Source organism: Caretta caretta, chromosome 8, assembly GCF_965140235.1.
Source record: "Caretta caretta isolate rCarCar2 chromosome 8, rCarCar1.hap1, whole genome shotgun sequence".
Taxonomy (NCBI): Eukaryota; Metazoa; Chordata; order Testudines; family Cheloniidae; genus Caretta; species Caretta caretta.
The window spans coordinates 35,342,437-35,356,652 of record NC_134213.1 but is presented as its reverse complement, the minus strand read 5'-3'; the positions used below and the strand labels follow the sequence as shown (position 1 = coordinate 35,356,652).

General features: G+C 42.2%; 1 protein-coding gene across 1 annotated transcript in view; it reads left to right on the top strand.

Annotated features, from left to right (window-relative positions):
* Positions 1 to 14,216, top strand: part of DNAJC18 (DnaJ heat shock protein family (Hsp40) member C18) — a 49,188-nt gene that overhangs the window by 21,575 nt on the left and 13,397 nt on the right. Inside the window, exons 5-7 of the mRNA XM_048861259.2 lie at positions 4,275 to 4,387; positions 7,090 to 7,199; positions 11,182 to 11,354. Coding sequence (XP_048717216.1) covers positions 4,275 to 4,387; positions 7,090 to 7,199; positions 11,182 to 11,354 — 396 coding nt within the window. The remainder of the gene's footprint in view (positions 1 to 4,274; positions 4,388 to 7,089; positions 7,200 to 11,181; positions 11,355 to 14,216) is intronic.

Below are 14,216 nucleotides of genomic sequence, written 5' to 3'. Positions count from 1 at the left end.
GGATCCTGGGAACTATAGGCCAGTCAGCCTCGCCTCAGTCCCTGGAAAAATCATGGAGCAGGTCCTCAAGGAATCAAATCTGAAGCACTTAGAGGAGAGGAAAGTGATCAGGAACAGTCAGCATGGATTCACCCAGGGCAAGTCATGCCTGGCTAATCTAATTGCCTTCTATGACGAGATAACTGGCCTGTGGATGAGGGGAAAGCAGTGGACGTGTTGTTCCTTGACTTTAGCAAAGCTTTTGACACGGTCTCCCACAGTATTCTTGCCAGCAAGTTAAAGAAGTATGGGCTGGATGAATGGACTATAAGGTGGATAGAAAGTTGGCTAGATTGTCGGGTTCAACGGGTAGTGATCAATGGCTCCATGTCTAGTTGGCAGCCGGTATCAAGTGGAGTGCCCCAAGGGTTGGTCCTCAGGCCGGTTTTTTCAATAACTTCATAAATGATCTGGAGGATGGTTTGGATTGCACCCTCAGCAGGTTTGCAGATGACACTAAACTGGGAGGAGAGGTAGATATGCTTGAGGGTAGGGATAGGATACAGAGGGCCCTAGACATATTGGAGGATTGGGCCAAAAGAAATCTGATGAGGTTCAACAAGGACAAGTGCAGAGTCCTGCACTTAGGACGGAAGAATCCCATGCACCGCTACAGACTAAGGACCGAATGGCTAGGTGGCAGTTCTGCAGAAAAGGGGACCTAGGGGTTACAGTGGACGAGAAGCTGGATATGAGTCAACAGTGTGCCCTTGTTGCTAAGAAGGCCAATGGCATTTTGGGATGTATAAGTAGGGGCATTGCCAGCAGATCGAGGGAGGTGATCATTCCCCTCTATTAGACATTGGTGAGGCCTCATCTGGAGTACTGTGTCCAGTTTTGGGCCCCACACTACAAGAACGATGTGGAAAAATTGGAAAACGTCCAGCGGAGGGCAACAAAAATGATTAGGGGACTGGAACACATGACTTATGAGGAGCGGCTGAGGGAACTGGGATTGTTTAGGCTGCAGAAGAGAAGAATGAGGGGGTATTTAATAGCTGCTTTCAGCTACCTGAAAGGTGGATCCAAAGAGTATGGATCTAGACTGTTCTCAGTGGTAGCAGATGACAGAACAAGGAGCAATGGTCTCAAGTTGCAGTGGGGGAGGTTTAGGTTGGATATTAGGAAAAACTTTTTCACTAGGAGGGTGGTGAAGTACTGGAATGGGTTACCTAGGGAGGTGGTGGAATCTCCTTCTTTTTTGGTTTTTAAGGTCAGGCTTGGCAAAGCCCTGGCTGGGATGATTTAGTTGGGGATTGGTCCTGCTTTGAGCAGGGGGTTGGACTAGATGACCTCCTGAGGTCCCTTCCAACCCTGATATTCTATGATCTGAAAGTTCTGCAGCCACTGCTCGTTATTCCAGACCTGCGTAATGATGCGATCCCACCAGTCAGTGCTTGTTTCCTGAACCCAGAAGCAACAGTCCACTGTGTGCAGCTGCTCCATTAATGCCAAAAGTAGTCTGGTGGTGTTTCTTTCCATGGCGCACAGCAGGTCAGGTACCTCTGATTCCTGTTCAGATTGGGTGCTTATGATATACTGCATGACCAGCGGTGATGTGGTCATAACAGTGACCACAACAGTAGAGAGCAGTGCAGGCTCTGGGCACACAGTAAACAGGGGCCATTGAAAAATGCCATGAAAAACAGTCAGAACCTGGGAGGGGATAGCTCTGTGGTTTGAGCATTGGCCTGCTAAGCCCAGGGTTGTGAGTTCAATCCTTGAGGGGGCCATTTAGGGATCTGGGGCAAAAATTGGGGATTGGTCCTGCTTTGAGCAGGGGTTTGGGCTAGATGACCTCCTGAGATCCCTTCCAACCTTGCTATTCTGTGATTCTATGAACCTCATGGAATGATGGGACAGGGAAAAATGAGTCATGGGACATAGAGCCCGCACCCATGATGCACTGTGATCCACTCCACCATTCCACAGTTCCTAGCTGCAGAAGGTGGCAAGTAGGATAGTTACCCACAGAGCACTGCTTTCACTGTGGATGCTAAAGCTGTGGATGTGCCCCACCAACAAAAGGAACATTGTGTGAACATCCAAAAGCAATGTAACTATACCATTTTTTGATCATTGGTGTAACTTGCATCAAAAAAACTCTAGTGTAGACAAGGCCTAAATGAGGGTGTTACAGATTCTGTGGCAAAGAAAAATAAGGGAGCACAGGGATTTTCATTACAACTCCCTATTAAAACTAAATAGCTATGATTTTAGAACATTTTTTTCTTCCCGTTTGCTATACAACTAAACATCTTCCTTGCAATTCTTTTGCAAAGCAGAAATTGTGTATGCTTTGCCTACTTCAAGCTTAAAGTTTAAAATTGTTTTGATATTCAAACCAAATCATAACTTCCTCCAACCAAATTAAATTAAATTAAAACCAAATCGTAACTTCCACCTCACTTTTGAGATGAACTTTCTGTACCTTTTCCTAGCTCAAAGGTTATTTTTCTCTTTAATTGAGGAAAATCCATCCAGCTATTTTGGTGCCCATGCACAAACCCCATGTGCACCAAAACGGTTGTAAGCTGCAGCATAGTCTTTTTGGGTATCGGAGTTGAAAACCTTTGGAGATGAGCAAAACTAAAGTTCCATACCTAACTTTTTCTTATGCTGGTAAGGCATTCTGCGTGAGGGTCCTGGGATCTTGGAACTTGCTCCCTCCACTTTGTCTGAAATATTCTGAACTTGATGTCCTTCTGTGCATGCCACAAAAGCCATTCGGGTTTTGAAGATATGGACCCAGAGGCATAAGGGAATGGAAAGGAACATTTCTGTTCCTTTCCATTTGCTGGCCAACTGAGCCCTATTGGTCTACACTTTTAGATGAACCCCTGAATGCCATAGTTAAGTTGACCATACTTCCAGTGTGATGCGGCGAGGTTGACGGAAGAATTCTTCTATCAACCTAGCTGCTGCCGCTCAGGGAGGCAGATTACCAGCATTGACAGAAAGACCCCTTCTGCTGATATAGGAAGCGTCTACGTAACTGTGCCACTGTAACGCCCAGAGTGTAGACCTGCCCTGAATTAATTTGTTACTGTTTGTTTGAATGCTGCAAGTAGGCTGAGTTTATGGTATCAATGGGATTTTTTTTAATACTGCTGGATGGTCATTATGCTGTTGTAAATAATTGGCAGGGTGCCTCAAGCTTTGTGTATGGGCATTTTGTTATTTAGACTTTAATAAATAAAAGTCAAGAATTTATTTTAAGTTCAGTGTCTTGGAACAACGTTATCTTGTCCATGTTTGTAAAGTACTTTGAGAATCTTGAATGAGGGATGTTATAGAAGTGTAAAGTTATATTAATTTCATGCGGGCTTAAAGATGGAGTCATATTTCTATGATTCTGATTAGGACAAACATTTTGAATTTGAAGCCTCTACTACAAAACAGTTCTGAATTAAAAAGGAAAGAGCATAGCTATTCCGGTGTTCATGTGATGTAAAATTCATAGCTTTAAAAATTGGTAGAGCTTTTTAACAGCATCATTCTGATCAAAATAGCTTGTGCTTCTTTCTTCCCCCATCTTAGAAGTTCTAAAATAAATCAGCTATATACTGTGTCTCTCTTTAGCCTACAAGAAAAGGAAATCCTGAATTGTATTCTTTATCAAGTAGTACTTCTCCTTAATCTCTTCTCTCATTACAAAATCCTTAATGAGGCAATAAAGAGCTCAAAGAAAGAGAACAGAAATGATTACAGAAGGGCAAATTTAGTAATTAAGAGCAGCCTAATTTATGGACTGAATGATAAAGCCTATTTCTTATATTTGGAGCCTCAGGTTCCCACGCAAAATAGTCTCTCAATGGGACATGTTAAAACTCATGTGAAAGCAAGAGTTGCAGTATAAAAACCCTAATGAGTCTCTGGTTGTTGGTTTTTTTTAGAAAATTAACTGAGATGGTTTTGCACCAAGTTTTGCTTTGCCTTTTGTGGTGGTGTTTTTCCTTTTTTTTTTTTTTTTTTTTTTTTTAAAAACATTCATTTTCTCTTGGCACACCAATACACCAACATGCTGCATACTGGCTAGCTCCCATGTGCTGTTTTGGAATTTCAGTTCTGAGTTGTATTATTTGAAGTTTACAATCTGGCCTTTCATGACTATGCCTGGTAACTCAGGCCATTTACTGTAAGATGGTATAGCCAGCTAGAATTTCTGAGGAATATTAGATACCTGCAATTGAATGAAAATGGCTAGTTCACCTCTTTGGGTTTTTTTAAAACAGGAAATATTCATATGTTTTCAAATGTGACACCAGACACCCACTATTATCAGCGACGACACCGAAATGAGAGAGCCTGGATGCAGGACAAAGAGGAGGACGAGAACAGGCCTCAGGTACCGTGGGAGGAAGCTGTTAGCTTTAAATATTGATCATGGCTACAGTGGGTGCACTTCAAGATCATATTGGTTTCAGCAATGTTCCCTATACAGTAGAACTTCAGAGTTACAAACACCAGACTTATGAACTGACCAGTCAACCACACACCTCTTTTGGAACCAGAAATATGTAATCAGGCAGCAGCAGAAACAAAACAAATACAGTACGCTACTGTGTTAAATGTAAACTACCAAAAAAAATAAAGGGAAAGTTTAAAAAAAAAATTTGACAATGTGAGCAAACTGTGTCTGTACTTGTTTCATTTAAATTAAGATGGTTAAAAGCAGCATATTTCTTCTGCATAGTAAAGTTTCAAAGCTGTATTAAGTCAATGTTCAGTTATAAACTTTTGAAAGAACAGCCGTAATGTTTTGTTCAGAGTTATGAACATTTCAGAGTTACAAACAACCCATTCTGGAGGTGTTCGTAACTCTGAGGTTCTACAGTTCTTAAAATGGGGAATGTCTCTAGAACCAGTAATATTTTTACAATCGGAAAGGACTTTTTATGTGGGACCACTGTACTTGTCTCTTTATTTGCTACTTCCAACATGTATCTTATTGCGAGAGGGCTCAGAAAAGAGCTACAGTCTTTCATCAGTTGAAATGGATCAGTAGTGGCTGAAAATCATTACCATCCAATGTCAGTTGTGTAGCCTAATGGAAAATACATTTGTGGTGTGGACAGACAAGTGTTCATATCACATGCAGTTGCAGTGAGCATTCTTGTTGGTAATCTTGATACAGACACCAAGGACTGAATAGCTACAGACTGCTTTCTGCTCTTCCCCGTAAGGGCCAAAGTTGAGGCAGGTGGGCAAGACAATGTAAAAAGAAACTTATGCTGTTACTGTCTGGGCGGTTTGTTTTATGGAGTAACAGAAGACTTTTGTCCCTAGAGCCAACACTGTTTCACTTGCACTAAATTCACTTACTTTGAAAAACATATTCAAACAAATAAAAGAAAATACACGTATATAATTCCAAACTACACTGTGTATTGTTTATTAACCTGTAACATTCTTAAGAGTTTCAGAGTGGTAGCTGTGTTAGTCTGTATCAGGAAAAACAACCAGAAGTTCTTGTGGCACCTTAGAGACTAACAAACTTATTTGGGCATAAGCTTTCGTGGGCTAAAACCCACTTCATCAGATGCATGGAGTGGAAAATACAGTAGACTGGTATAAATACACAGCACATGAAATGATGGGAGTTGCCTTACCCAGTGGGGAGTCAGTGTTAATGAGCCAATTCAGTTAAGGTGGAAGTGGGCTATTCTCAACTGTTGAAGGGGTGAATACCAACGGCGGGGGGAAAATCACTTTTTGTAGTGCTAATGAGGCCAGTGTAATCAAGGTGGTCCATTTCAAACAGTTGACAAGAAGGTGTGAGTATCAGAAGGGGGAAATTAGTTTTTGTAGTGACCCATCCACTCCCAGCCTTTATTCAGGCCTAATTTTATGGTGTCCAGTTTGCAAATTAATTCTAGTTCTGCAGTTTCTCGTTGGAGTCTGTTTTTGAATATTTTTTGTTGAAGAATTGCCACTTTTAAGTCTGTTATTGAGTGTCCGGGGAGACTCAAGTGTTCTCCTACTGATATTTGAATGTTACAAATCTTGATGTCTGATTTGTGTCGATTTATTCTTTTGCGTAGAGACATTCTCTGGTTTGGCCAATGTACATGGCAGAGGGGCATTGCTGGCACATAATGGCATATATCACATTGGTACATGTGCAGGTGAACGAGCCCCTGATGGTGTGGCTGATGTGGTTAGGTCCTATGATGGTGTCCCTTGAATAGATATGCGGACAGAGTTGGCAATGGGGTTTGTTGCAGGGATTGGTTCCTGGGTTAGTGTTTTTGTTTTGTGGTATGTAGTTGCTGGGACTGGGAGTGGATAGGTCACTACAAAAACTAATTTCCCTCTGCTGATACTCGCACCTTCTTGTCACCTGTTTGAAATGGGCCACCTTGATTGCATTGGCCTCATTAGCACTACAAAAGTGATTTTCCCTCCCTAGGTATTCACCCCTTCTTGCCAACTGTTGAGAATGGGCCACTTCCACCTTAATTGAATTGGCTCGTTCACTGACCCCCCCCCCCCCCCCGGCAAGGCAACTCCCATCTTCTATATGTGGTGTATTTATACCTGCTTATTCTTAAAAGTTTCAGTCATTGGGTAGAAAATAAATCTTAAGTATTTTATGGGATTTGAGAAAAAAAATTGTAAATTTTAGAAACTACAGGGCATCTACAGGGTAGATGTAAACTGTATCCAAGCAGGGTGTTCCTGGAACTGCATTGCCGCCTGGCAGCACAGTGTGCACATACTTTATGAGGGAAAAGATATTTGACTTATAAATGGAATTGTGCATTAAAGAAACTTTGCAAAAATTTGATTTGGAGAAAACTTATTTATTTGAAATTTAAGTTATTAAAGTGTTTTTCTAATAAAGGTAATTCTGAAATTTAACTAGTTTGAAATGTAAATGTCACACTTCTTCTGTAAACTCAAGTGTAGTCTCTGTTCTTGTTGTCTGTTTAACATCTGATACGTTCTCTACCTAGAGACAGCATTGCATCCTGCCTTTTATGAGCTAGTAGGTCTTATTCCCATCTCTAACTTTTATCATCCACTCACTATGGTTGTCCATTTCAGAATACGTACTCTGCATTTATTCAGTTGCTGCCGGTTTTGGTGATCATAGTTGTGTCAGTTATAACTCAGCTGATGGCCACTAATCCACCGTACAGCCTGTTCTACAAATCGTAAGTCCAATTTTTAAAAAACTGTTTATCTGATCTAGGTTACTTGGGGTGGGGAGGTAGAGGGATGTTGGACTTAATAAAGAATTCACCAACTTTTCCTATCCGCTCTCTGCAGAAAGCATTATCATTTTGGAATTAAGGGACTAGGGCTATTTCAATTTTTATTGGTTGGTTTTCCTAGGCACTACCATAATACAAAACCATCAAGGAGCAGGGCCCCATTGTGACAGGCTATGCCCCAGAGAGCTCACCATCTGGTTTAAAACACTTTCATAGAGTGGGCTAGTAGCATTAGCACCTTCTAAGCCAGCAGGAGCTGGAGCATTACAGAACAACCTGGTTAGCCCTGGAAGGAGTGGGGAATGTCTAGCATTGTTCTAATCAGGGCTTGGGGAAAACCCACTTGCCTGTTCATCCAGCGCAAGCAGAAATGCTGTCCAAGAGAGCAGGCCAATTCGGGATGGAGAGCTGGTGGGGGATTTTCCCTTGTGGGAGAGTAGAGCCCCCCAAGTACCGCTAGTTGTTTTTTTGGGGAAAGGAGCCGTAGCTAGGTGGAGCTGTAAGGCATGAGACCTGTGTCCTCAGGATGGCAGCAGCAAAGGAACCTGCAAAAGTTCTGGAGTTGCGAAGGTATTGTTGATTTGAATGGTAGGATGTGGATGGTTGATTTATACACCAGTGTAAATTCGATATCCATGGGCTTGGGTTTGTGGACTGCAGGTGTTTTTCAGTTGGATGAATAGGTGTCAGGGAAACATTGCAAACCCTCCTTTCAATCCAAAGCAGTTCTCTCATGCCGGTACTGGAATAGTATTAGCTTGGTGTTCAATCCTTGCTGGCTCAAAAGGCTTATCATGACTGTGGAGGAATATTTAAGGGGAGTTGGAACAAGTAGGTGGGAAAGAAACCAGCAGTACTGAACGCTCAGCCCACGGGGGTTCTGCTTTGTTAATCAGGAATAAATTGAGTTTGAGGGTTTAGGCATTTGCCTCCTTGCAGTTTTGTCATTTAAAAAGCAAATAGCTGTTTTGCAACAAAATTCCCCCCTCCTTTTGGGGCATTGTCACACGTTGTCTCCTCCTTCACTGGGGCCTTCCCAATGCTGAGAGTTGTTGGTTAGGTGACAAACTGGAGCATGTGTGAGAGGAGGGGCATAGTCACAAAGCATTCACTTCGGATGAAATCCAGTGTTTGAAAGGTCTGGGTTTGCTCCCTTTAAAGAACGGGGGTCATTTCAGATTTCGGGGGGGCAACTTCTTGCAGGAGTCTAGGGGCTGCTTTGGCCCCTGGCAGCTGTTGGATGTTTTGAAGGATAAAAGGTAAAAATCAGTCTGTTTCATTTGTTGTGGTTATTTCCTATATTGTTAATAATAATTTATATAGGCTTTCTAAAACAAAATTATCAACACAGGACAAACAGGAAACTTTTAAAGCTAAGCAATCTGCACCTAGGACCCACTGCCAAATAAAACCTAACTTTCAAGCTTATAAAGCAGCAAAGTTCAGACCATACAGGCTACAAATACAGTAAAATATTATTAATTCCAGATAGCAGTGCAGTCACACAGCAGTCTACTCCTACAGCTGCTTGCCAGATATCTCTGCAATGACTATGCAGGATCACCCATCTTCAGTTTTTAAAACATAAAAGCATGAAATTTAGTGCTCACACCATACTTTTTAAAACCTTCTTTTCATCCCAATACCTTCCTGGCTTAGTGCAAGACTCCAACAACAACGACAACAAAAAACAAACGTCTTAAGCCCTTGACATAAAACATATTGTGCTTTCATTTGAAAAATGTGACAGAAAAACTTGAACTTCAGTTGCTGTTTGACAAGATAACAAAAGTGAAGATCTAATGATAAAATAACTGGGGGTGGAGGAAAGAAAAAAACGTGAGGCTGTGCATTTGCATTGCCATCCATTTCTTGGCAAGCTCCAAGTGAGGGGCCAGCAGTCTGGCGTTGGTCACAAAAGGGAACACATATTGATTAAAGCATGTTTTAGGGGCTAGTGAGGTAGGAGTACGAATCCAGTCACTGTACTGCTGGAACAGAGGCAGTGGTGAGATTGAGGGACTCCTTCAGAGAGAGATCACAAGAACATCACATGAATACGTGAATCCTGTGCCACAAGGCGACTGTCAGGCTTCTTGTGGGTTGTATCTGCTCCCACCTCCTTAGCAGAGACAGCTTTCCCCGTCAGCTCAGCAGGAACAGGCAGGATAAGGTTTCACCACCCCTCCTGTTGTGGGCGGCTTGCTCCCTATCCTGCTGCCTGTGGGGTGGAGTTTCCAGACTTTTCAGTGAACTTCTGGGGGTTTTGCTGCCTGCCTTTCCCAGCACTTGCTCCCTTGTACCCCTTCAACGGGACAGATGCCTGGCAGACAGGCTGTTCAGCATGCAGGAAGGTACCCACCGCACAGGCTTTGCCAGCAGCAGATGGCTCCTGCTCCAAGATACTGGCAAGCCCGATGGTCGGGAGCCCAGGCGGATGAGCTTTAGTCCTTAGTCTCTCCCCAGTGCAATGCAGAAGGACAATGATGCCAAGGAGGAGCTGCTGTGGGAGAGCTTTGCTTTCTGCCTCTGCCTGCCCTCAGCTACATGCTTCCTTTATCTTCAGCTGGGGCTGAGGCGCTTCATGGGGGAAGGAGGAAATTGCCCCTCCTAAATGGCACCCCTATTGGGGGTAGAGTAATTGGAACTCGCTGAGGTTGGACTCGCATTCTGTCCTTTTCCATGGGGCGTTTGTTTTTCAAGCTGCCCCAAAATTCTTATCACTGTTACTACAAGATGTCAGCCTGCATGTCTGGCAGACAGCAAGAGACTCCCCCACTGAGTCTTTTGAGTTGTGTCAATCCCAAGTGAAACTGGCTGCTCCCAGAATAGGCAGTCCTTCCTGTTGCCTCTGTGCCCTTTGATCCAAGAGACTCACACTTCAGTCCTGCACATAGGCACATATGCTCTGCCTCTAAACCTTATCTTTAGGAATTAAACTCTACAAACTTCATTGTTCTTAATGCAGAGAATAAAAACCCCAGACCTTAAGAGAGGAAGGAAAGAGGGTTTTTAATAAACCAAGAAGGAAGGGACAAACTGAACTGTGGAAGGAGGGAGAGGCATGTCAGATGGAGTGTGACCCTCCCTTCTTGGCTGCTTTCTCCTCATCCAGGGCAACAATTCTAAAGATGCAAAGAGAGGAGCCAAGGAGATTAGAAAGAAGAATATGGTTTAAACCAGCGGAGGAGACAGAGAGGCTAGCTCCACACAGCTCTCCTGACTGCAGGGCAGTTTCAAAACATTTGAAGAAAGTGGAACCAGGATCACCCCTTATTCAGAATTCCACATTCTATAATTTGCCCTGGGGTACCTAAAATGTGAGGCAGTGGAAATCTACGTGGAATGGGCTAAATGACTACACTCACATTGCACCCTAAGATATTTGGCCCTGTGCCCTAAATGCACCCTGAAGACTGCTGTCCTTTCAAATTTGTCCAGTCATTTCCCACTGATGTTGACAGGAGGCTGCTGGAAAGTGCAGGCAAACAAACAAAGCTGTGTTTGGGCCTTTTTGTCTTGGAAGTGACTTGACCAAGTTACCAAGAACTCCCCAGAAAAATGCAGTCTCATTAATGCATACTGTACTTGAGTTTGGGCAGTGTCAATTCTGAGGTTGCTCCTTTTAGATTCCATTTTTCATGTTAAATCTCTTTAGATAGTGTGTCTTCATTGTGTTTTTCTAGCCAGTCACGTTTCATCAGCTGTGTTAGGAAGGTGTAAGGTTGATTATGGAGCAGGGAGAAGTGTAATTTCTTTAGTGAATGATTGAGGGCGCTGTAGTTCTGCAATAGCTGCTGTAAAGAAGTTACAAGTATTTCCTGCTGGGAATATTGGAATGAACGAGCACTTCTCTCTCCTTGCCTTTTTTTAACATTCCTTGATATTTCTGAACACATTTGTCTCTATGCTTTTTTCACAGGTCCATAGGCCATACCATTCCTAGAGAAACACAAAACCTGCAGGTGCCTTATTATGTTGATAAAAACTTCGAAAATAGTTATAAAGGAGCAGAACTTCAAGAGCTAGAGAAAACCGTTGAAAAGGATTATATAGACTATATCCAGACCAGCTGCTGGAAGGAGAAACAACAAAGTAAGTAATCTTTGTTGTTTATAAGTGTATAGGTACACATCACATAAAAGCCAGAGCGTGGCTTTGCTTGAGCAGGTATTTCTATTATAAGCCCTAGCTTATGGAAATATATAACTTCCTAAACCATTGGTTCTCAACTTGCGGCCCAATCAGAACAGAGCTGTGGCCCATGTGACATCCTCAGGGCCATACAGGTAGTATATATATGGTGTGGATGCGGCCCACATAACACGTAGAGAGCTGCATATGCTACCCACGGTGGTAAATGTTTAGAACAGTGGTTCTCAGCCTAAATTACCCTTGCACTGTTTTTTGTCACACCTGCTCTCTTTTGTCACCTGGTGAATTTGTTGTTGAAAGCTTGACACAGTTCTCTTTGGCTAATTTTAAGAGATGAGTCTGAAGTGTTTTTCACCAGTGGACTTTTTTTTTTTTCAGGTGCTTTCTTTTACACTTGAATAACTCGGGATAGTAATGTTTTAAACATGAAATCCACCACATTTATTCATCCAATCTTTGACAGATTCAGAAAATTTTTGAAAATGGCATTCACATACCATGTTACTTTGTATCACATTTTAAAAAGAGAGAGGCAGAAAGCATGTGCTTATTTGAATGTGCCACCTCTATTTGAGTCTGAGGTCATGTTTTTTACCATAGTCAAGCATTTATTTTACTTTAAGAAAATGCAATGCAAAAAGTGACAATCCAATAAAATGTTGAGACTTTAAAATGCACAAAAAAGTTAGGAAATTCAAAATTATTATTCTCACATCAACCTTAACTTGGTTACATGGCACATATATATTAAGGCATAAACTTTAACACCGTATAGTACTGATATCTGAATTGATGTGCATAGAACAAAGATGCAGTCCTTGTCCCTTTCTTACATTTTAACAAAATATACACACACAAGGGGACCAAGTTATATGTGGAATCACAAGTTTGAATTTCCATAATTGAAATAACTAGACAAAGTGCATAGTATACTGAAAAAAAGAGAGAAACATTTATCATCATAAGTGTTTTAGTAATAGTAAGTTAAACCACTTTCACATAGAAGTTTTTCTTTTTAAGTTAATAGTATCCCTATAAATGTCAACCTGAACATGTTTTAACAAACTTTTTGCTTTTGATTGATCTCCTATTATGTCCAGCAATCAGGTCAATATGGCACAAACATTGTAGAGCACATGCCTTGTCCAAACAATATTTGCTGTATCAACAAAGAGGCAACAACAATGTTGCCAACTCTGGTAATCTTCTCACAAGTTTCATAATATTTGGTGTTTTAAAAAGCCCCAGCTCCTGGATTCAGGTGATTTATGTGAGACTCTCAGCTTTCCTTAAAAAACAAACAAAAACCTAGCCGTTTTGACTGCAGAGAAAATCTTGAAGGCCCAAAAACCAGAAATCAAGTTGAAAGAACCCAAGAGGCATGTAAGTTTGTTTTTTGTTTTTGTTTCTCAAATATCATGATTTTTAAGCTGCTACTCATGATTTTGAGAGGCCCAACTCATGATTTTTGGGTACTTGTGGACACAATACCAGCCTGTATATACAACATGGCTGTCTATGAACTTGAATACAATGATAATGGAGTCTCATGTCAATGTCTACATACAAGGATTCAGCAAACACTGTAGGTGAACACGTATATGTGAGGCAGACCAATACAGGAACCACAAACATGGTTACATATGAGACACACAGGATTATCCAATACCATTGCTTTTATTCCTTGCTTAGTGCTATTCTTGTTTTTCACATAAGGTGTTAATGGGCCTTGCTTCAAAGCATATAACAGTGACATGACAAATCTGCTGCCACCTTGCTCTGTTGTGGGCTCTTCCTTCCCAGTTGCTCAGGTCAACCTGATATGCTTTCAGCTTTGACTTCAGTGTGTCTTTATATAATTTATACTGACCACCAGGAGAACAGATGTCTTGCTTTATCTGACCCTAAAACAGAGGTTCTCAAACTGTGGTCTGCGGACCACCAGTGGTCCACAAGCTCCATTCAGGTGGTCCTCAGATAGTTCCCTCTAAGGTGCGCGCCTGGGCAGTCGCGCACGAGAAAATGAAGGCCTACCCACCTAATTAGTGGAGCTGTGCAGGCGTGGCTCCACTAATTAGGTGCCTGGACCCTGAGAAGACGCACATGTAAGGTGAGGTGGTGGCCTTGGGGGAAATAGGGGTAAGGGGCAGTGGTGAGAAAGAAGTTGGGGGGTGAGAAGAAGAGGTGTGGGGAATTTGGGACATGCAAGGCTGCGTCGGCCAGAGAAAGAGGCAATTTTCCCCAGCTCCAGGGCTGCGGCTGCTGGGGAGAGACCCCCTCTCCTTCCCAGCCCCAGCTCTGGGGCTGCTGCAGTGGGGGAGAGAGGGCACATCTATTGCATTAGAAAGGTAAGACTACTGATATTAACATATGAGTTGTGTGCTTTAATTTGTAGAACAAATTGGTACAAACAACATTTGAAAAGATCATTAAGTGGTCCGCCGAGACCCTCAGCAAAATTTTCAAGTGGTCTGCGAAAAAAAAAAGTTTGATTACCCCTGCCCTAAAATATGGCCTTGGGTATTCTCAAGTTGGACATACGAATGAGATGCCCAGATTAAGGCAGCTGAGTTTTTATGAGCGTGCTTTGAATGCCAGACATCCAACAACAATTAAAGATTTCAATGTTGGGAATCCTGTCCAACCACTTGATCCTGCAAATAGACCAAAGACAGCATGTATGGAACTGAACAAGTGACCTAATGTGGCAGCACTATATTGTCATGTCCCTCAATCATATAGAAGCATTGTAAGCATGACTGCTTGATAGACTTTTAGCTTTGTGTTTATTTTGACATTCCT